The 23,453-nt window shown below is 39.7% G+C and overlaps 2 protein-coding genes across 5 annotated transcripts in view; one reads left to right on the top strand and one right to left on the bottom strand.

Annotated features, from left to right (window-relative positions):
• Nucleotides 1-16,543, top strand: part of LOC118210157 (formin) — a 77,488-nt gene extending 60,945 nt beyond the window's left edge. For all 4 annotated transcript variants that reach the window (XM_035386128.1, XM_035386113.1, XM_035386121.1 and 1 more), the window contains 4 exons: nucleotides 5,432-5,483; nucleotides 10,621-10,770; nucleotides 13,706-13,787; nucleotides 14,493-16,543. In XM_035386128.1, coding sequence (XP_035242019.1) covers nucleotides 5,432-5,483; nucleotides 10,621-10,770; nucleotides 13,706-13,787; nucleotides 14,493-14,537 — 329 coding nt within the window. In that variant the 3' untranslated portion in view covers nucleotides 14,538-16,543. The remainder of the gene's footprint in view (nucleotides 1-5,431; nucleotides 5,484-10,620; nucleotides 10,771-13,705; nucleotides 13,788-14,492) is intronic.
• A 2,138-nt stretch (nucleotides 16,544-18,681) lies between these two features.
• Nucleotides 18,682-22,992, bottom strand: grem1b (gremlin 1b). Its single transcript, XM_035431513.1, has 2 exons — nucleotides 21,333-22,992; nucleotides 18,682-20,464 (listed from the first exon to the last, which is right to left on the bottom strand). The coding sequence occupies exon 2, from the start codon at nucleotides 20,461-20,463 to the stop codon at nucleotides 19,912-19,914; it is 552 nt and encodes a 183-aa protein (XP_035287404.1). The 5' UTR covers nucleotide 20,464; nucleotides 21,333-22,992; the 3' UTR covers nucleotides 18,682-19,911.
• Nucleotides 22,993-23,453: the final 461 nt, after the last annotated feature.

Genomic DNA, 23,453 nt, shown 5'->3' with positions numbered 1-23,453 from the left:
CAATTAAGGAAGGGTAGTGAATAAGTGGTACTCACTGGAATTTTCAAAAGTTTTTTGCTGCATGCCCCTGTTCTAAGGAACTTTGAAACACACTGTGGTGGCATTTGTCTATGAGCTTTAGAATGCAAGTTGAAATTTTCCACTGACTTGTTACAGTTTGTTTATTCACCTTTTAACGGCAGGCATCTGAATGTACGTGAGCACAGTGTGGCACAGTGTCCCGGCTTCCAAATGGTCTTAAAACCTTGGTTGTTGCCACTGGCTACAAAATAGTGTTGGTTACCAAAACACTTCTTAAAAATAAACTCCACAGGGATACTTCTAAACAATTCCTGCACCAAACAGAAAGGAGAAATTGACAGTAACACTTCTCAACCCCTTTGAGTGGGGTTATTGTTATTATTACCCATGTTAGAGAGTGAATGATCAAAATGGCTGCTTTCTAAGGTTCTCTTTATGTATTATTATGATTATTATGATTATTATTATTAGTATTATTATAACATACTTTTTGAGTATGAATACTGTGAATTTTGAGTAGTTATTCATCAAAATTGGCTCCATGGAGCAGACATTTCTTGGCATTCTTGGCTTTTGCTTTGCCATTACAATCTAATTTTCTCATCTAATTTTTTGTTCATTTTCTAAAAATGAGGAGTCATTTTTACACCTGTATTGGACTAGTGAAGCGATGTATCATTCTTTCAACCAAATATGTATTTAAGGAAGTATTATTAATATTATTATTCTAATTATTATTACATTATTACAGGCTGTTACAGTGATTTAATGTTCCAATTCTTTGTATTCCCATTTATCTGCAGTTAGAGTCCTCTAGCACATCTTTGACTTTTTTTTAAACTATCACTTAAAGCTGGGATAGCATTTGTGCTAAAATGCAACCATTAACCATCCCAATGTTTTCTGGAAATGGCTGCAAATAGCGATGCAATCTGTTATATTTATGTATTCACTTGTGGAGATGAGAAGGGGAGAGGAGGAACTGTTTCCTGTGTACGCTGACCTTTCTCTGCAGTGGAGGTGGTAGTTGTGCTTCATCTGTCATTTTGATTTTGCCTTGCATATTTCTGAACACCTGATTTAAAACACTGTGGAGTGTTTCCTGTCTCCAGGTTTCTTCTCTGCTTGTCATTTTTGACAGACTTTAAACATTGAGCATGTGCATGCTTGCAAAAAGTAGCCCTTTACAGTGAACACATCAATTGACAATTAGAAAAATCAAGTCATTTTGATTTCCCCTTTCTCCACATACACAGTCACAAGTTGAAGGTATTCCAAGCCATTTTTGACCCCCCGACCTATCCTCAATCATCTTGACACTGTGTTATTGACATGAACTCTTAACCCTCCAATAGAATTTCTTGTTGATCAATCTTTTTTATTTTAAACACTCAGCTCTCCATTGCTGTTTGCATACTCTTCCGGTGATTTCTCTCTTTTTTTACCTAAAACGTTTGTGCCTGTGCTTCAGTGACCCTGAGCTGTGTGAAGTCTGAGTGTGGGGCCTGTGTAAAAGTGGCTTCTCACTTGCAGGTGCACCAGGGTCTTGCTGGGAGTCGACAGTAAGGGGAACACACCTGGATTAGTGAATGAGAAAAGGGTGGGGTCCGGTGCTTGCTCTTAAATCACGTGTGTGTGTGTGTGTGTGTGTGTGTGCACACAGATGCATGCATATTTGTGTCTGTGTGTCTCTTGCTTCAAATAATGTCTGGAGAACTTGTTCTCCTCACACATGCACAACTACACGCTTTGTTATTGCCATAAATTTTGGTGTACGGCCACCGCACCATCCCCTGCCCATCCTTTGTGCCGTCTCTACCTGCGCAGTGGTGGCTGCTCTGCGTATTTCAGCGCGGACGTGGAGCAGTGACCAATAACTCAGGCGTGAGCGGTTTACGGCCCCACCACTGCGACAGGTTCAAGTGACCGCAAAGGCAGCTCCCTCACAGCAGGGCCCACAGGTGAACTCGAACGACCTGAGCGTGGGCTTTTAAACTGGGCTGTGATCTGACAAGGTTTTACATCTCAAGAACTCATTGAACCATTATCCTGCAATCCATTACCCTTCTTCTACCCCCACACCCCCCTTCAACCCCCCATCCCACTTTCTGTCCTGCTCTCTCACCGACGTTTTTAACATTTATTAATGCTCAACATAAATCACAACATCTGAACTTTATATAAAGGTGCATGGTGAGTCCCAGGGATGTTTGTGTCAAAGCAGAAAATGGAATATGAAACTGTACCAGCTGTGGCTATGCATCCTATTTACCAAGTCCTCCTTGCATTTTCAGGTTGGGCACTGAGCTCGCTGCCATGAGAGCTATGGTTTTATTTATCCTGGTGTAATGGCTTCAATGAGAGAGTGTTTTTTTGTTTTTTTTTCTCACAAATATGCTTTTGAACAGTCTGCTTTGACTGCGTAGGCTGTAACAAAAGCAGCCAACAACAGATCCAACTCCTCAGTTTTCTATATCCTACCCAGATTTTGTTTCCTCCTTTGATGTTTCCAGCAAATATTTAGAGTGCTGTTGGTTTCACAGCAGCGTGATGATGGGGTGTGGAGGGGGTTGTTAAGCAGACAAGGAATTAAAAAAAATCTGAGTTGAATTTGAAACAAACTTCTATTTAGTATCCTCCATTCCCAGTAATAGTCTTATTCTTTCACATCGTCTTGACAGGAATTAAAGGTTCCAGATATTGGAAGAGGGATGTTTCTGTGTACAATTACTGTTTTGAGGTTCTATGCAGTAATTGAATTTTTGTCCTGTCAATTGCATGGGCATCCACATTAAGTACCATTGGATTTGCTGTGTTCGCATAGCAGCACTAGCTTGTGCGTGGTTCCGACAAAGAGAGGAACATGTGGTTCAGTTTAGTGCACCCTGTTATTTATAATTTCTCGCGACGCATCAGCTCTTACAGTAAAGCCCCACAGTGACTAATACAGTGTCTGTGGACCAGTCGCGGGCACATTCAGGAGTTGTGCTAAACCGGCATTCTTGTGACATGAATAGCCAGTGACAGTGTCATCTTCAAAAGGGAGAGATTGTTTTGCTGAGTCCAAAAGAGGATTTAATCATCTCCTCATGGACAGTGAAATGGGCTGTCTCGCCTGTACAGGAGATGTTCAAGGAAATATCTGGAGAATATCCAGGAGAAATGAAGACCTTCCTGTAATGGACTGGTCATGGACACTTTGGCCATGTTTCTGTGTGTCATCCAATCTGTTACCACATCATGAAACTGGAGGGTCAATGATTATTTCTCCTCTGCGGTATTTGTACAATTTTGACAGAAACATCATGTACTCTGATATTAGAAGGTTAATATTATTCGTATTGCATTAATATAAAAGATAAGATACCCCAAGTGTTTGCATTTCCTTGTGACAGATGACTGTAATATTTAAGTTTACAAAGATTAACAGTGTACAGACGGTCTACAGTGGTTGAGAAACACGAGAACTCTGCCTCCGTGTAATGCTTTTTACATTTTGTACTTGACCCTTTTTCCTCTTTTGGAGAGTGATGGAGTTCCACTGAAAGTGTGAGTATGAGGAAAATTACGAAAGTGTGGTAAGGTTAGCAATTAGCACAGTATGTGAAAATCCCAGTCCTTTCACTGAACTGAACAATTTTGCATTAAAGTTGTTTACAAAATCGAGGAGCTGGGAATAAGACAGAAAGCAACAGGCCACTTTGTAATTAATTTCAAATTTCAAACATTTATTATCTGACTTTAAGGTTAAAAAAAAAGGGTTTGGTAAAGTGTGTCAGAGTTTTAAAGGTCCTAATTTATTGTCCCTCTCAGCATGCAAGTCCCATAACTTTCTAGCCACTCCTGTGCTAGCCACTCCTGGTTTCATGTTTACAGAGGGAGCGGGGGAAGAGAAAACTCACACATCCTCTCGCTGGGCTGGTCCCACGAACTGCGGTGCCACCTTTGCACAAAGCCGCACTGGAGGAGTACCTCAGGCGCCAGTAAACCCCCGCCGTGGCAAACACCATTGGTCACGGCCCTTCCCTCCGTTTCCCCTGCCCCCTCCCTTCCAATGCAAGACATGGCTGTCCTTCCTTCATTAAGGTTACCTTCTTAGTCTGCTTACCCATACATATTTAGAAGAAAAAAAAAACAGGGGTGGCGGTGCCTCGAGCTCACCCTCTCTCACACACACCCCCAAACCTGCCTTTGAACAATTTTTTGGAGACTTCCCCCTCTTAAATCTTCAATTGGGAAAGGTCCCCCCATCATTGTAAAAAGGATGAATCTGGAAAAATGCAATAAATCTGAGATCACAGGCACTCTCTGGCCCTAGATAAATTCTTGCACCTCGGTCTGGCCCACTGCACACATCTGCCTTGCATTTAGGCCCTTTTACATGGCCAGGCTCCACAGGAGTCCTTGTGCTCCCCAGCCCTACTCCTCCTTAGCCCTGCTCCTCAGCTATGCTCCTCACTTCTGCTACTCCTCAGCTATGCTCCTCAGCTCCTAAACCATTTACAGTCCTGAGCTCAGTACTCCACAGCTGAACTCTTCATCCCTGCTCTTCAGCTCAGTTCCTAAACATCAACTCCCTTGACCTTTCCACTGGCCCACAAGCCATTGCCCCAGACCCCTACTTCTCACGACCCAGCCATCACAGCCCTACCCACAGTCAAAGAACCCTTCTCCTGAATTCTCCCTCAGCAGTCCCCAGCCCCTCTTTCTGTGCTGCCCCCCAGTTTGGGCACCTTTATGAGTGGGCCGGCTGTGTTCCTCACTGCATAACTGACAGTGGTGAAACATGAGTCTCTCCACTAAGACGATCAATGGAGTTCAGTAACATTCATGAACAGCTTTGCAGTGGTTAGTGGACAGTAAAACCTAGCCTGGGAAACACAGATTCCAGAGCAGAATCAGCAGGGGGGGGTTTGTAATGGTGTCCTCCCTATACCACCCATCCTTTCTACTGGGGCAACACTCCTGGCTGGACCACCCACTCAGGGTGGGACACGGGAGTTTGCTGTCCCTTAATTTCTGTGTGTATTTCTCATCAACACTCTCTTATTTCTCTTATATTTGTATCTCTTATATTTAAGTACTAGGCATGACATTAAAACTGATAACTGCACTTCTATTACCCACCGTACTGCATGTCACCAGATGGCTTGCTGTTTTAACTGAAGTTTGTAGATACAAATATCTCTTTCTGCTTTTTTTACGACAGGCTTCATACATAAAATGTCCATAATGGAATCCAGACTGACCTTACATTTGTATTTGCTACAATACGTAGGCCTACACTATGTGTAGTCATTCAGACACCCTAATCAACTAAAACTGCATTACTTCATTATACATGTCCTTGTTTGACTTCAGCTTCGTTTCTGTACTTGGAATGTAACCAATTATTTATTCATTTTTCCAGCACAAAACGAACACAGCGCAGAAGACGACCATCTCAAAGCTGCACAGAAAAGGTACAGAATAATCTCTCTGAAACTAACAAGCTTGTGGTTTACTTAATATCAAGAATGTAATTGTTTTTTGGTATTGTACAATACCTCAATGATAATTCAAATGGCTTTGACCAAACTATGCCTGGTATCTATTTTGGAACAGGCATCTTTTGAATGTGTCTTACTCCAGTCGTAATGCTCTGTTTCCTAGTGGAGTCTCTAAACGTATGGAAGGGAACACAGCCAAGTGTAATTGATAGTCAGTATCATACTGTCGTCGTCAATTATTTAGCATGTTTCACACAGATAAGAACCATCCAGCTCCCAGCATCAGATAAAAGTAATACCAGCGATTTGTACAGCTGTCAGTGGCAATTAGCATGACCTGATAAAGAATCCTCAGATAAGAGAAGCTCCAGCGCAGGGCCCTTCAACTGGGCTTTAACGTCCACCCTAACACGGGACCCTCTGTCATTTACAAAGTGCACGGGTCATAATCCAGTGGCTGGATAATTAATCCAGGATAGGAAACTGGAGTGATGCCTGGAAATGTGGACCGGGACGTACCTTCATCCGTTACATTCTAGAACCGCTCTCTGTCCTTATCTTCTGTGTTTGGTGGGGCAGTGTCCAAGAAGTCGCAACCAGAAACGGCCCCTCTTGATTTATTGGGAAATTTGTGAACTGGCAGACGTTTAACTTTTGTAAGGGGAAATGATATCTGGAAAATTTCATATCGGAAAATACACTGGAGAGGACAAACAAAGCAAATTGATTATTTTTCCTTGTTTAGATAGAAACCGGAGTTGTTTGCTTTAAATCGTAACTAACTCGATTTGAAAATAAATCACGGATAGCACATAAAAGGGCAATCAGAAATACACTAGACATTGGAAATGGGGAACTATAAACAATTAAGCCATAGCTAGTTTTGGACAATACCGTAATTCAGCAAACCTTTCCAAATGTTTTCACCTTGTGGCTCAATTTCAAACCAATCAAACTGCATTCTCAAAGGCTTCCATGAGCCAGGCTTTCACAGAGGCTTTTGATGATTTCATCTTCCACGGTTTTTCAGCGTTGCATCTCTCTTACAGCTTCAGTGTCAGGTCTAGCACCCGAACTAATGAAAGTGCCAGGTTCACAATATTGATCAAAAGCGCATGGCAGCTTTATGTGGGGCCTGTAATGACGTTCGGCTTTTATTTTATCCAAAACCAGAGGCATTAAAGGGGCTTTCTCACGTTCCCACCGACACACCTCGTTAAAATGACATGCTGGTGATGCGTGTAGCCCTGGCCATATGTTGGGATCCTGGTTGGACCCTAATATCTGTCCTGATGGGGGAGGTCCACACACAGTGTTGGACGAAAGATGTGATTTTTTTTTATTGGTTTATTGCTTGTGCTACTCAAAATCAAATTGAATGCTTTAACAAAATGTCTCAACTGAGCCTCAGCATTGTTACATTACATAGCAGTACTGCAATGCTCAGTCAAATTTTAAAAAATAATAAAAAATGTTTGTGTGTATGTATGTGTGTGTGTGTGTGTGTGTGTGTTCGTGCATGTGTGTGTGTGTCTCTACACATAGTATATACAAACAGCCCTTAATTGCCTGGGTTAAATAAGGAAGATTTCTACTCAAATTCTATTTTAGCATTAAGCATTAAGTTATTTTGGGGGTAATGTTGGATGTAGCAAATTAGGATGACGCATATGTTCACTGTGTTATATTATTAGAAATGTGGTGAAAACATACTTTGCATGTAGACCAAATTTAATTATCAAAATGTATTGTTTTTACAGTTAACCAAAAAGAATTGACCACACTAACCACTAAGCACATTTAAGCCAAGAGCACATCCCATAACTGGTTTGCGATGTCCAAGCCACAACCCCCATCACTGGTCCTTGTAGGATACTGTTTCCCCAAAAAATAACAGTGAATTAAATCAATGTTATTGGTTTATTTTATATAGTGGCTTCCACTGATCTTGTAAAATCAGGGAACTGACTCACCTCAGTCACTACCAATGTCTAGCACCCTCATCTGTTCTGACATACAGTTGCTATTTAATCTCAGAATCTTCACCACACATCAACTGAGATGGAGGATTTGTTTGTGCCATTTGTCTGTGGGGCTTTTATGATCAGACAGAGAAATCCAAACTGAGAATTTTTGCCAAGACAGCAAAGAAACTCCCTACTCTGTGGTAAATGGATCTTTAATGACCATAGTGTACAAGGACCTCAGTGCTCATCACTGTACTGGGAAGGTACTCCTTTTTCCTCTTGGTTCAGAGGAAAAACTGCCCCCTACTGGCTCACCAACACCACTTCCGAATTTCCTTCTACCCAGCTGCACCATTCATTTTTCATCTTACTTGAACAAGTTTTCAGAAAAAAAATATCTGCCTAGACCACAGAGTGGTGATTCTATATGAGGACTAGAACGCGTGCTAGGGGATTAGATTTAACTAGGCCAGAATCACTATGGTCCCTCATATGTCTTCCACCCCATCTCTACAGGTCCAAACTAATCTAAGCCATTTTCCATTAAGCCACTCTTTCTGTTCATACATGTCTCTATAGAAACTCTAGAAATGACATACAGTAAATATTCCATACAGTACTGTAAGACCTAATCTGCTGTGAGAGGGGAATGAATCAGTGTGTTCAGCTGAGTGTGAGTGGGCTATAGTATCTTCATCTTCCATAGTTCAGCCAAGCACTAAAAGCAAGCTTCTGCCATTGCTGGAGCCTTCTGACTGTTTATTTAAACTTTCAGTTTTACACAAGAATGGGAGTGGGACATGAAGGATTGTGTATACATTTCTTGCATTCCATTTTAATACCAGCATGATCTCCTCAAGGTATATGGAGACCAACGCTGTGGTTACCCAACTCACCTCAACAAAAACAATCACATTTCACAATAGCGTCTCTGCAGCCTTCAGGTCACAATGGTCTCTGAATCAACTGAGGCTCTGCCCAGATTCCATTTTCAGTGCCCACTCTAGACCACATTCCGTGTTGCAGTCCTTTGTCAGAACAAATCTGTACAGTGTCACTGGCAAGCATACCGTGTGGTCCCGTCCATTGCAACACGATTGTGTAACACCTATTTATTATTTTGATAATTCACATGATTAGTTTCTCAGACACATACTACCAGTGCATAACCCTCTAGTGTATGCTAACCAGCTTGTACGAGGAAGGTCGCTCTCTGCAGAAAATACAGTCCTAATTTGCTAATTTTATGTTTCTGTTTTGTTGAGGTTACCTTGTACATTCACATTTGAAGGCCCATTAAATTTCCCCTCATTCATGATGCTTTCCTTCCTGATATGCAGGTGTACTTTAGTTTATTCAGGCGACTGTGGCATACTAAGGACTTATTTTAGAATCTTCATATTCTTATTGGTCAAGCTTTCATGTCGAAGCTTTCATATTGTAAATTGTGTGTGTGTGTGTGTGTGTATGCGCTGTACTGTTTGGGTATTTACTCATCTGTGCTCTCATATTTGTGTATTTTTGTTCTAATATTCCCCAGAAGTATGTAAAGGGCCCCTTTTTTCATTCTTCATGCCATCTCATGAAGCAATAAAAATTCTCACCGCAATGACGCCATACTGATCTAAAGGTGCAGATATCTGAGTGTGGCCATGGGGATGCTAAACTCAACGCAGGCTCTGTGTGATTTGTGTCCATTCTGACACATGACCCGAGTCATAAAACGATCCAATACAAAAGAGGGATAATTAATCATAGCGGGTCCAAGCAGAGTCTACAAAGGGCTTGAGAATTGATGTCAATTTAGTAAATCAAAGCTCCCGGCCTCTGTTCCTGGAGTTCCGCTCGGGTTCGAGGGAGAGGGAAGGATGATCTACGACACTATCTTCCCAAGTGCCGCAGTGGCGGAGTGCGTGACGGATAACCGGGAGTGGAAAGTGGCTTCGCTCTGGAAACTTCTGCCGTGCACATTGCGGTCCTGCTAGTATGTCTTCCATTAACATCGCAAAAGCCACTTACCATCTGGAGGTCAAAAACTGTTTGTCGATCCCGGCACATCCCTTGAATCATGGCTCCTTTATGTACAGTGCATGACAACAAGGGCAAGGAAAGTCTTTAATGTACAAGGTGGAGAGCGTCCCTGAGCTGTGAGAACCACTTTTGTGAAGAGTCAGCTTTGGTTACAATTGAATTAGCCTCAGTATTTGCCCTACAAGCTGCCCTGAAGTCTCTCCAACTGGAGATTCTCCTTATGTATGATGTATGAGATCCATGAATCTCTTTCAGTGCTCCAGAACATACGTGCTACTTCATTCCAACAAACCCTAGGCACTGTGTATCTTTTGTGTGACTTTAACTGTTTTTTAAATGGTGGAAGTGTTATTTACTGCTTTATTGATACAAATTAAACAAAGAGAGACTCTGCCAAAAAGAAAACTTAATTTAAATATAAAAAACATATGACCAAGCGCAGGTCATTGTTCTGTGCTAGAGGTTTTTTCCTACTGTAATTAAAGAAGCCACGGTTCGTTAGCAGACAGTTGATGGCTGGGTCTAACTGAGTGTTGGTTAACCACAGGTTTCTGCATGTTATTACATTTCACAAACCAACAAGAATTATCTCAGTGACAGATTTTGTACCGCAAGACATTTTAATATTTGGGTTAATCCAATTTGGTACAAGTACATTTGCACTCTTGAAAAGCATTATTGCATGTGCATTTGCTTAAAGAAACATTAGGCAGTTTAGGGTGTACGTACATGTAGAGTGACTGAATGAATGCATTCGGCACACAGTTAGGTGTGTGTGTATAGTATGTATGGATACGTATGCCCAACATGTATATGTGCGTAGACATGGGTGCACTGGTATGCGCTGCATGCTTCACACATTTGTATGCATGTAAAGGTTCTTCACCCCACACAGTAGTCTCCGTTCCAGGATGGAAAAGAAAAGACTGAGAGAGTAGCTGCGGTGAGCAAACAGGCCCTGCAGTGAGGCTCGCGGCTCTGCAGGAGCAGCCGAGTCTTGGCTCACTTCCCCTCGGGCAGGAGGGGTCAATGCGATAATCGGAGCCTCCGCTGCCGACTCCCCTGAAGCCCAGTGGGAGGCCGTCTCACAGCCTCGGTCTCCCCCTCCACAGCTTCCAGGACACGGTGAACTACTTCGGTGTGAAGCCCAAGTCTGGGGAGAAGGAGGTAGCGCCCAGCAGCGTCTTCATGCTGTGGTACGAGTTCTGCAGCGACTTCAAGAACACTTGGAAGCAGGAAAGCAAAAACATCTCCAAGGAGAGGTGAGCAGTCAGATGCTGGAATTATAAAAAAAAGTGGGATGTGGTGGGAACACAGCTATGCTTTCCAGAACCAGAAATCCCTGTAACCCATTTCCCAGCTCTTGCAGTTGTTTTGACACCACAGTGAAAGAAAAGGTTCGTTTTTTTCAAACAGTGGTCTGTCTGTGTCTGTGGGGAAGTTGGGCCTTTGCCCTCTAAATCAAGGAATGACAACACCTTTTTAATGTTCTTCAATTACCTGCTGAGGGGAAGCTCCCGTAACATAGGCCAGATTGTGCATCTCGCTCTTACACATCTCTGTGTTGTGTGAATCCCTTTAATTGAGACAATGTGAATTCCATATACAATATGGACTGTTTTTTACCAGGTATTAAAGCAGACCAAAGTTGCATCAAAGCAAAGGGAGGGAGGCCTGGTCCAAGGCTTGGTACAATGTCAAAGCCTAGGGCTGGATTTACAATGTCTCTCTCAATGTCTGACCCAGGGCTTCCTAACAGGAGTGTCAAACTGTGGGACAGCACCACTCTCTGCAGCCTCCTAGCTTTATTAGGGCAACAGGAGCCCATTAAAGGGGGGGTGTTCCAGGAGAACTCTTAAATGTTGCCATGATCTGAAGAATCCAAAGAACAGGGTTAATACTGTTGGTTTACAGATACAGTTCCCTGTAAATCTCTCTCTGTCTCTGTTGGCTGGTTTAAAATCAAGGGAATGTATGGATGAAATGGTAAACAACGATGGCAGAAAATTTAAATCCAAGTGTATGCTTGATTCAATTAATTTACACAAGGATGTATGATGTAAAAGAAGATTGGGGACCTTTAATATTGAATGTGTATTAAGGTTTAAAACAATAGTTTCCAGCATTTTAAAGGACCAGTATGACAAAATATTGCTTTTGTGTATGTTGCTTTAAATTGTAGCATTGCATATCATAGAACAGAGCTGCTATTCTTCCCTAGAAGGTCTTTAAGTGGTGAGTTAATGATCCAAATGCCATCCCATGGTACTTCTCCTAATTGTTTACTAGGCAATCATCTCCCATTTTACCCACATCTGAAGGTGCTTATGTACAATTACCTATATTTTTAAATACTGTTTACAGACCCATAAATCCAGAATGTTTGTATGCGTTTTTTATTTTATTTTTAGAAACACACTAACTGTCTCATAAACCTAGTGTAATTTTTCTCTCAGTTTTCTCATGTTAACAGCATGTAAATTTTAAAGAAGAGTTAAAATAGCATGCTCATGGCTAGCGCACATGTCCATGGGAGAAAGGGCTTCAAAGTTACTGTAGCAAACAGTTCTTTGTCCTGCACCATTCGTAAGTAGGCACCACTGCCCACAGTCAAATGAGAAAAGTATCAGGGTTCATGTAGCTTGTAGATGCATAAAGGACCTTCATTTTTCCCAGCACGCTAAAAGAAAAAAAAAGGCTGACGTGGATTTGCTTTCTTGATAAAAAAATAATTGGTCGGGAATTAGCTGTACGAGCATATACTGCTAATTTTCATTTTCCCAAGCTGAGTTGATATAGCTGTTATTAGCATTGGGGACGTGCGGTGGTACTGCGCTGTTGGTGTATTTTTCATTATGATAGACCACCCGATAGGCACGGTCCCTCGTGACTCCTGTGCTGCACCATGAGGTCTCTAATATCCCAGCTACTGTCAGTCTTTCCCCCTGGACATCTTGTAGTAATTATTTGTTCTCCCTTGCTTTGTGCAACTGACTTCTTTGAAAGTGCTTCCTTTTACTACGATGCTGAAAACTCTGCAATGAACCATGACAATGAACAGCTGAGGCAAAGGTAAAAAGGCTCGAAGAATACACCTGAGATGAGGGAGCTCTCTGAAGGAAGATCTGTGTTTAAAAAAATATATCACTGCTTAATTATAAATAAATGGTATGAAAACTGAGAAAGGAGCACCCGAAGCATCATTTAGCAAACATGCAGGTGTGAGACCAGATTTGCTGTGGACGCCAGTGCTAGGCTATAATTTTATTTATTTATTATGAACTTTTTTAGTGGGTGGGGATCAACTTAAATATTCATCTTATTGTTTTTGGCTCATCTGCCAATTCTCAGCTCCATGTGAAGATTCTGAAAAAAGCAGCGGTGTGGTAGTTCGGATTTGGCTGTTCCCAGGCCCCACTGGTTGCCCCGCCTTAAAATCCTCCATTCGTGACAATGTTAACATGAAACAGGGGCAACCTCTGGACATGGCCCTAATGATTTCTCCTCAGCCCGGGGGGTCCTCTGGCTGTTTGGACTTCATACTTTGTGCCTCATTTAACACTTAAGCAGGAATTCAGATTAAGTAGCCAGAACGAACTGTATGAGTTTTGTAGAAGTGCAGATTTATTTTGCCTTCCATTCATCAAGGCCAAGTCACCTGTGTCCATATGTAGCAGCCGGCGGTCTCTAGAGGTCCTCCCCTGACACACGTCTGCCCTGTGAAGTGTTCCCCAGGTCACATGAACACTACCTCGCGCTACCATGTTTAATTCTTTAAGCTTCACCTTCCGAAGTGCTAGTGTCCCATATGGTTTTTGTCAGCATATTTTGCTTTTTTGAGGAGGGGGTTTTTCAAATTGTTCCTCTTTATTGTGAAGTACTGCTGAAGAATAGATTTGGATAGTGAATGATTCTAGGAGTAGCCCCAGTATGGATAGTATCTATGGGATCTCCCTCAACCCGCTAAGAGCACACCTCGATTTAGCTGCAGATCGCTAACAAAGTGAGAGGAAGGAATTCTCATTAAGTATCAAACAAGACCTGGGGGCGGGACCCTGTTGCTCTAACCAACATGCCACTTTGCTGTCAGCCAACATATCATTAGATTATGTGTCTGCAAAACCATTATTCTTTAATGTCCATTCTCAGTCGTTACCATTGATAACTGCTGGTTGTTTGCAAATGTCCCTGTTATAGGCTAAAGGAGGCTCAGCAGACTGTGAAGAAGATCACTGCAGAGAAGAAAGTGGAGACTAAGAAGATCAACCCCAAAAGTCTGGTAAGAGGCAGATGCTCCTTTTCGCAGTTTTGAGAATAACAGAATAAAATAAAAAACAAAATTTTGTTTATGAATCATTCAATTGACTTGTGTTGTTTGGGTCAGTACAGAGCAGGAGTTGTGTAATATTTGTTTTTCAAAGAAAAATTAATACATTCATGCAAAAAAAAAACAAGCAAGCATGGAATGGGATGGGTTATTAAAAGGAATCTTATTGGAATGTTACTTTTTATTCAACTGGCAATTTATTGGAAGTCACTGATGTTTTAATGAATAAAGTTGTGTTTAATTATTTCTCACTTGCTTCTGAAAACATCTAATCCATTCAATATTCGAAGTGTGCTTAGCCAAACTAAATACTCTTAGATAATCAAGATAATCTTTGATCTTTTTACATTTTTACAGAGAATGTGTTTTTACAGCTTTAAGGCACTTTATTTTTTTTTTTTTTTTTGTAACAATGAATATTTTTGTATGGCATGCAAATACAGAAGGCCTTCATTGTGTAATAATAGGTAAATTAATATCAAACACTAACTCACAAGCCTTCCCTTGTGTTAAATACAAAATCCATTTCAACAATTCAATAATGTATACATGGATTAAGTCAAAAAAAAAATATTCAGATTCCAGGAAGTAACTGAAATGCTTAATACCAAATCTGACATTTGAAAAGTGTCACAGCCTCCTTTCTACCCGCAACAGAAAGAGCGACTTCGACAGAAGGAAGCAGGTGTGCCCTCCAGCTAGCTAAGAGAGACAGAAGAGTGAAGAAAGAAATAAAGAAAGTTGTGTGTTTCACCTCCAGCTATATAATCCTCACCTTGGATATCCTCTGGACATCATACCTCAGTTCTCACTTTGCCTCAGTGCCAAGACCTTACTACTTCCTGTCCTACTGTCCAGAACTAGTACTTACAGTTTATAAGGGGGCCAGATGAGACAGGAGCCATCTCTGCTTTTTTGGAGTGGAAGATACTTACCATTCTGTTAAGAGTCAGAGAAGGTAGAAGTCCAAGACAGTGACGTGAATGCTTGGATATCCAGTATCCTATAACCAGTGTGTCACATCAAGAATGGGTCTCATTTTAACGGCATCTCTGTGGCTGGTCTGTGAGGATGTAGCAACACAATGTTGAGACTGCTTAAACACGAGGTATATATGAAAAAAAAGGTCACTTGTGTTCTCATATGCCTAGTAAATGTGGAAGCACTTTCTTCTAGACATTGGAATTGATCTTTCTTGAACTCAATCAAATGCATTATAGTTCTGTTATATGTAGCATACAAAGATGAAATGGTTTTAACTCAAACTCACTACTTACATACATAATCAGATGAAGAACTGACGCAAAACAAACAATTAAAACATGTCATTCATTATCTATAATGTATGGGCCAGAAAAAATGTTTTACAATATCAAAGCAAATCCACGTTTATTTTTTCAGCACACGTGGATCATCATCGGTTCATCCCTTATGTTGGCAGATTCTGCCAAATTTGTTAATTAAGCATGTTCCAGGATGAAAGATTTATATCATAATTAAGAAGAAATTCCCACCATTTTGGACTGACAGTTATTGAGACAGACTACGATGGCAAGATAAACATGGTTTTATGTGAACTACAGGGACCCTTTCAGGGGAAGGTCAGGCAATGCTAGATGATGACACCTGTCTTTGAAGACTATTCCTTTAAATTGTTCAGGCGGACTAGGTGCTTCACGGACTGGTTTGAGTACAATTTTGGTTCTAATTGAAAGTACTTGAGTGTTCCACTGAGTTTGCATTCTTGTGTGTATATAAAATGCATAGATATTCTTATAGAATCCTTCTTGAATAAATGGATATTACATGTTATGAGATATGAGAATATGCATCACAATCCTAAGCACTTTCCTGCTTGCAACAGCTTTACTTGCTATGCCACTCTGCAGCCGAAATGGTAGTGGTTCAGATATATTGCACTTTTTTTAAACCTCTGTTTTAATTCCTATGCAATATTTTTCTCACTGTAAGTGTAACATCTGTGAATTATTGAATGATGTTATAAAAACTTATTGTCCATTGTACTTTTAGGAAGAAACCATATATATTTATTTAATAAAGCATTTCTATTTGAATTCTGGATGAAAATTGAAAGTTGTCGTGGAGAAAAACAAAAAGGTAATTCATTATAAATTAATAGGGTTTGAAGTATATATGTACATATAAATTAGAGATTTATTTTATGCCAAATTGTCTATTGTATGGCCATTGAAGATGTATTTTTGTATTTTAAGTGGAAAAAATACTCGTGTGAATAAGGAATCAATATGGTTAAATTAGATGAGACATATTTTTTCTTAAAGTTGCCACCCCCATGTAAAACCTGGTTATAAATTAAAATGTGAAATATAAATTGTAATAATGGCCTAGCTATTTACAGATTCTTTTTTCTCACTTAGAACTTGGATTGAGTGATCGCACTCATGCAAAAAAAGGTTTTAAATGTGTGTGTGTGTGTGTGTGTGTGTGTGTATAATAACCGGTTTGCCCTATCAAATGTGGTAGATGATCTTTTTGAACTTCAAATGCAGTACGCTGGCAGAAGAACATTCATATTCATGTATGCCTACCCATTTTTATTTTGTTTATCATGAAAATCAAAATGTATGATTAGCTCTGAATATGGATGTTGTAAAGTAAATGCAGGGTTGACCAGATTACTCACTTGTGAAGGATGGCACCAATAAAAATACCCTTAATGTTCACAATCAAATGTTTAATTTAAAAAAATGTCAATTTCCTGTTTTCAATATTTCAGATGGATTAGTACATTAAATATAACTTGTGCTATATCCGTACAGTTTCAACTGCACTCTAGTGACAAAAATATTTCTATTTGTAATTTGTTTCCTTTGTTATTTATAAGATGAATCCAAGATCTCTTGACAGTTTAACGTTTAAGTGATGAAGTGACTCAGATCAGTCATTTTACATGAGAAAAAAATATCAAGACCATTAAGCATTGAAATATTTTGTCTTATTCTTACCAAGGTTCACTACAGGAGCTACATTGGGGCAGAAATATGAAATTAGTGTATTCAATAAATTTGATTACTAATCCAGTTTGGGCCATTTCCCATATTATCATAGGTCATGTTTTATTGCTTGGTACGGTAGCGTATACATTGAGGTGAGCTCTGAATGATGAAGGAAAAACTCGCTAATTTTATGCCACAACATGACTTTCAGTTGTTAATTAAGTGTTCAACATTATAACTTGATTTCACATTTAACGGGGATAATATTGGCGACACGTGTACGTTTAAGCAAAATGTATGGTGCGGTTGTTTTCCGAGTTTTTGTTCCGAGCCCTTTGAGCCATCGAGAACTATTGGAAGTAGCTACGAACTCCTGCCAGAGAATTTCCAATGAGCGCTGATTGAGGAGGAATGCGTCTCAGTCTGGGATTAAAGCAATTTATTGAAACGTGGCTAGAAACGTCCCTGCATCATTTCCAGAAAAATAACTTGGAACTAAGATATAAAAACGATTTGATTTGCATGTTCAATTTATGCAATGGCAGTGAAAGATAGATGTCAGCAATCCAATCTGTGTGTTCGGCAAAAATGCATGCAATGGCAAACTGGTATTTGTTTGATAGCGTATAATGACTCATTTGAAGCTTAAAGCCATAACTAGGCTACCCATTTACTTCTGATTAGCTCATTTGTGAAACCTAAATTTGTCAAATGGAACATTTGGTTTAAGCTAAATTGAGACTGGTGGTCCTGTGGATTTAGGCTATGTATTGTATTTTATTATTTTATGAAAGTGCCTTTCTTTGTAAAATATCGTTTTTGTAGTACAATTACATCATACAGTTCAAATGAGTTTCTTCACTTGACATCACAGCCAACAGCTGTACGGTTGAGTTCGAGAACAGCTTCCGTGGAACTAAGCACTGTAGCGTACAATATTCTCAGATAGGGTATCTAATGTATGAGGATTTGAACGGGAAACAGTACGTTTTCTAGTTATGTGTAAACGCTACCCATCTACCTCCAGGCCAGACAGCTGAAGGTGAAATTATTGGGCTGAAAATGTACATCTGTTTACCAAGTATTTGTGTAAATGGTCTTTTGCCATCCGTGACTACATTTGGGAACATTCGTGATCTGGTTTTAACTGCTTGTTTTACATCATTGGGCTTAGCCAGAACAACATAAAAACTTGCTATGAATCACAAGATGGTTTCGCATCCACTTAATTAGTAGGTAAAGACTCAAGACAAGTAACTAGGCTACTAGTTATCAGAGGATCATTCAGATTCGGGCTATTATTATAGCCTAGATTCTGAATTCAGATTTTGATTCAGATACCTAGATGCATATCCATCCTAGAATAACATTAAACACTTAATATATTGTTTTATTTCTTGGTCTTAATTTAAATAAAGTAATGATACACATCATGTGACCTCGTAAACAAGTGACTTGTTACCAACTATGCCACTTAACACGTTTTTTCCCCAGCTTTTTAAATTTTGGTTAAGGGAGACTCTGACAACTCTTGTTTTATAATATTTAGGCCTACTTTAGCGAATGGTATATTGACCTATTTCTGTAGGCCTAGATTTAAGAAGCAGCACATTGCACTTAAGCACTGAGATGATGAAAACCTATGGCTGTGGCAGGTTTTGTGAACCAGTGGAGAGTCTATAGTTAACCTGGATAACATCTTTTGAAGGGGTGGTTGAAAAGGTTGTTGTGCTTGACATCTAATCGCGTTTCCCGAGGTCTTTCCTCATAAATTATATCGGTTTACGACGAAATGTATCCAAGGGTCTAAGAAACGTATAAAAGTCTCAGCAAGAGGTTGGCTCCGAGCGAGAAGAAAGTACGCCATCGCCAGAGAAGATGCCTTTTATTTGGTGTTTCGGGTTAACTTGATGCATAAAATGCTCCACATGAAATCGGAGTCTTCGCAATTTCCAAATAATTTATGACCCATTCACCCTTGTAGTGTCCGCCGTGTGTGCTGAAATTTAACAACAGTATTTAGCGTGGTAGTATGCGGGTGTTACGCTAGTTCTGGGCAACCGTTTCAGTCAAGGCGCAAAACTTCGCTACAGCTCAAGTTTTCCCAACGTTTTAATTGGCTCCTGGAAAAGTCATGATCCTGCTGCAGTTTGTACAACGTTATGTTATTAATTTACAAGAAGGATGTTACCCTAAAGATTATGTATCAGCTTTTTACAGTGGAAAAAAAGCTGTTTAAAAACCAAGACAGTTATTTGACCGGTACACATTTGAAATTGCGAACACTTGTAGGCTATTGTAATTCAGTCCCATTGATGTCTTATAACATAGATCATTACAAATCAACATTTTCTCTCAAACAGCAACTAAGACAATTTAGACTAAGTGAGATTCACAGACATGTATGCAGCATACATATTAATAATACAACCGTCTCATAATTACATTAAATATTATCATCACTCTGTTCTGTTTTCACATTCCACATAGTGGAAACTATCTATCCACTCAATCAATATTTAAAGTCTGGCAAAAATGCATTATGCAGTTGGAATAAGGAGATAAAGCATACCCCGTATAAGTGGTCCGGAATATGGCTGGTTCTGTCCAACTTGTGGAACTTAAAAAAATGGATACCACTATATTGTATCCGCTGGCTTTTCTTGTAGGTATTATAGCCTACACGAGCAAGCCAAGTTCTGCAGTCTTCAGAGCGTATGACAGCAGTGAATTTGGCTATATGTCAAACCACGGTTTGTAATGTGTTAATTTCACACTTATGTTGTACCTGGTGAACTGCTATATTTGGTGATATTAGTTATTTGCAATGCGCAACAAAAACGTGCCGTGTGTAGGTTTGGTCATGAACCGCGTGCATTTAAATACAATCAAACTCTGACTTCTAAAATAATGTATTCACATCATTTGACATGTATGTTCGTGGTTTTTCATTTTTCTTTCCCGTCTGAAGATTTCCCAGAGTTCTGCTGGGGCAGATAAGTCCCATTTATAACCGTGTTGTACATACGCCGTGCGTGAATCATCCCTTTTGTGTTAAATAAATTGCCAGATCAACACAGCATAATACAATTATTGACCTAGTCCAGATCTATTGAAATGCAGCGGCACTGCTTTACGCGCTGAACGCGTTTCTTTTTGGTAGGAGGCTGCTGGTCCGGACAGTTAAGAGTGAAAGTCATTGTGGTGAATCTTTTCGGCTTACAGAAGGAACAAGACTGGAAGGCACCTTCCTCCCTGCGAACATGTCTGGGGATGTAGAACGAATTGCATTGTCCATAGCAGAATCTATTGATGATTGTGCGACTGACGCACCCCTCCTCGTGGATAGTTTGCTTAAGCGGCTGAGTCTTGCACCAGTCGCGTTTCAAGTAACTGCGCTCCGTGACATGCAATGCTTCCTGGCTAGACTCCAGCACCTCCTCTGCAGGCGCAGCCGACCCCCTGCCTCGCCCCCGGGACCCTGAACCCGCCTGCGGTGGCTGCGGTTGCTGCTCTGATTCGTTAGGATTGTTTTTGTCGGGATGAGGGATGGCGCCTTGGGAACCTCGATTCCTCTTGCAAACCACCGGGCAGAAGATCAGCCCAAAGACGAAGACCATGGCACAGATGACTCGCGCAGATCCGGTCATTCTTGAAGAAAATAAAGTGAGGACAAAATCAATTTTAAGTATAAGCGACAAGAACCAAGACGCATGAATAGCCTACTTCGCACGTCACATTTAGTTATGCGCCACAAGTCTCCTCATAATGTGAGGTATATGCATATACTTAACTTTATGACACAAAATACTTGCTGATTTCTATTTCATTTTGAAATATAAAAAATGAACTAAAAAACATGTATAAAGAGAGAACATAACAGCCCACAGTTAACGAATTACATTGTGGATGTGAATTCCTGGTAATATTAAAGAAATCGAAAGTTTCTATATGCATCCTTTGTCACAAAGTCTACATCCCATGTTGGTGGTGCTTATAAAGAGTTTTAGTTTATAAACAGTTTTAGGGCAAGGACTGTGAGTACTTTCCATGTTAGCTCAAAAGACAACTTTAAAGATTAAACAATGAGAGTGTACAAAGTTATTCTTCAATCGTATAACCTTTCAGCCTGATATGGGTGCGCAAGAGTCTATCTAGTCTAATACCTTGCTGTAACGTCGAGGTTTTTAGTCCATTTATATATAGGCAATATATTATATATTATATAATATATATTATATATATATATATTCTAGCAAACTTTTCCATATAACACTCGAAGATAAACATTTTAAATAAACTGTTGGTGATCCGACGGAAGCCTGTATTCATCTGCAGCTTGATGATTTTTTTTTAAATATTCAGTGAAATAAGTATTGTCCTCAACAGAATGCTGGTTTAGAAAACTTGTCACCTGTTTCGTTGCATGCTTTGTAATTCCTCGAAGTTAACGGACTCGTCGTTTTACGCATGTTGATTTATAATTAAAATTAACGAGAAATACGTGAAAATAACTCACCTGTTAATACTCCAAACAAAGGCAAAAGTAGTGGTATCCCGAAGGTGTTCTTTGTATCAACTTTTCCCCAGACAAGAAAACACTAAACGTGTGGACAGTACAACAGTGGGGGTGCGCGCTTGTGGGAGTCTGTAGTTGCTAACGATTCCATAGAAAGAGAGACTGGGTTTAGTACAAATTGCAGCAGCGCCGGACTGTCTCCTTTTTAAATGTCTGCCAGCTGAGATGTGCAGAACACTTCCCTCCACATTATTGGCTGGGCAAGATGCGAGGAAAAATCAAACTATCCGCCCCCTCAACACTTCCCCGAACCCACTTGAGAGAAACAGTTCACAGACGCAGTTGTGTTCGTGTGTGTGTGTGTGTGTGTGTCAGGGGGAGGGGGGTTACTGACCACCACATACATTATGAAGAAGAATAAATCAGCATGTTTGAGTTATACATTCTGTTAAATGTTGCAGCCTACATTAGTTATGCAAGGTAGCAAATCTCTAGCAATTGATTAAATTAATTGCATAAGTAAAAGTGTGTAATGGCATGTCGGTCCTGGTTCATTTCCAATATGTTACAAACGGACGAAAAAAGAAAGAAATAAAAACTCATGAAAAAAATAATCCTACAGAATCACATGCACTGAACGTTTTTTCAACGTTTTAACACATTTATGTAATTGCAATTTTAGAAGATACGTGAAATACAGAATTACATTATTTTCCAGTAAAGGATAACATGAGAATGATGTGTATGTACACACAAAGATACCATTTATTATTGTTATTAATAATAATAATAATAATAATAACAACAACAACAACGACGAAACGTTATTCATTATAAAATAATAACATGGTTGCTATTGTGAAATTGTTAGCCTATTTTCTAATGATATTTTCCGCCAGTAGAGAATTAATGCAACGACTTCCATACCCGGCTGAACGATGTAATTTACTGCAAATATATGTCTATAAATACAAGACTTGCAAGAACAAGGGCATATTGACATTTTTACATGTATGAATGTACATCAATGATGGTCCTTCGGTAATATATATACATAAAGTATGCCTACATGAAGCATGTATTATTAAATCATTTTTCATTTACTTTATCGAATGACACGACAACAAAACCTAATACAAGCGAGCCAAACTAGGTATTAACATATATTGTATAAGAATTCTACAGCGCAAAATTGATGTCGCGAACATCAGCCCCTAAAAAAGATGCTAAAACTATTTCCATGTCTGGCACACATTTCCAAATTGTTGTTTTTAAACTGGTTTCTTGTCAAAACCTCACAACAACCAGGATTTTTAGATAATTAAAAATATATATTTTTAATGAACACAAAGGTATTTGTTTTAATACAGCTGGCGATTTCATGAATTCCTCCACTGATCCAGTACCTTCACTGAAAACAATGGTATACACATGACAAGTAGGCCTACAGTAATCGGCAAAATCTTTACTGAATCTTGACGCATTGCCATTCTGTGGGAGCAATTGTGAATATTTCAGTTTGTTGTGCGAAACATTTGTAATTTTACTTTTAAAGTAGGCAATATTTAAATAACGTCGGGCATCAAGTATTACTTTCACAGGCATATATAGGAACCTCGTTTTTAAGGTAAATGTTGGTAACATCCAGTCTGAATTATGGATATTTTAGGTACTGTAGATTGAATAAATTAAATAAAATACAAAAGCTGGAGTGATGTATTGTACAACATTGAATGAATAATGTAGATAAAAAATGTATGTTTTATAGTAAAAATAAATAAATAATAATACACGGCCCACATCATTTGCTATGCCAAATATTTATCATTTTTGTATGTTTTTGTTTACAGAATAATCAATTGAGGTGAAATGTGCTTCTGGCATAAACTTCTATAATAAGTATTTGAAATTGTTAGCACTTTGCCAAAGATATCTTTCAGTACAAACCCTACATCCTCAAACTCTTGCCCCTCTCTTTGGCTCTTCAAAACCCTGTTGTAGTCGTAATGCACCCATGTGCTCAACACATGGTTCACAGTCACTTCCCCAACGCCGAGATCTCCCTATAGAACACTCTTGAAAAGAATATCCCAGGTGCAAACACAAAATATTATCTGCATT

Source organism: Anguilla anguilla, chromosome 1 (genome assembly GCF_013347855.1).
Source record: "Anguilla anguilla isolate fAngAng1 chromosome 1, fAngAng1.pri, whole genome shotgun sequence".
Lineage (NCBI taxonomy): Eukaryota > Metazoa > Chordata > Actinopteri > Anguilliformes > Anguillidae > Anguilla > Anguilla anguilla.
This window is presented reverse-complemented; position numbering and strand designations above follow the sequence as displayed.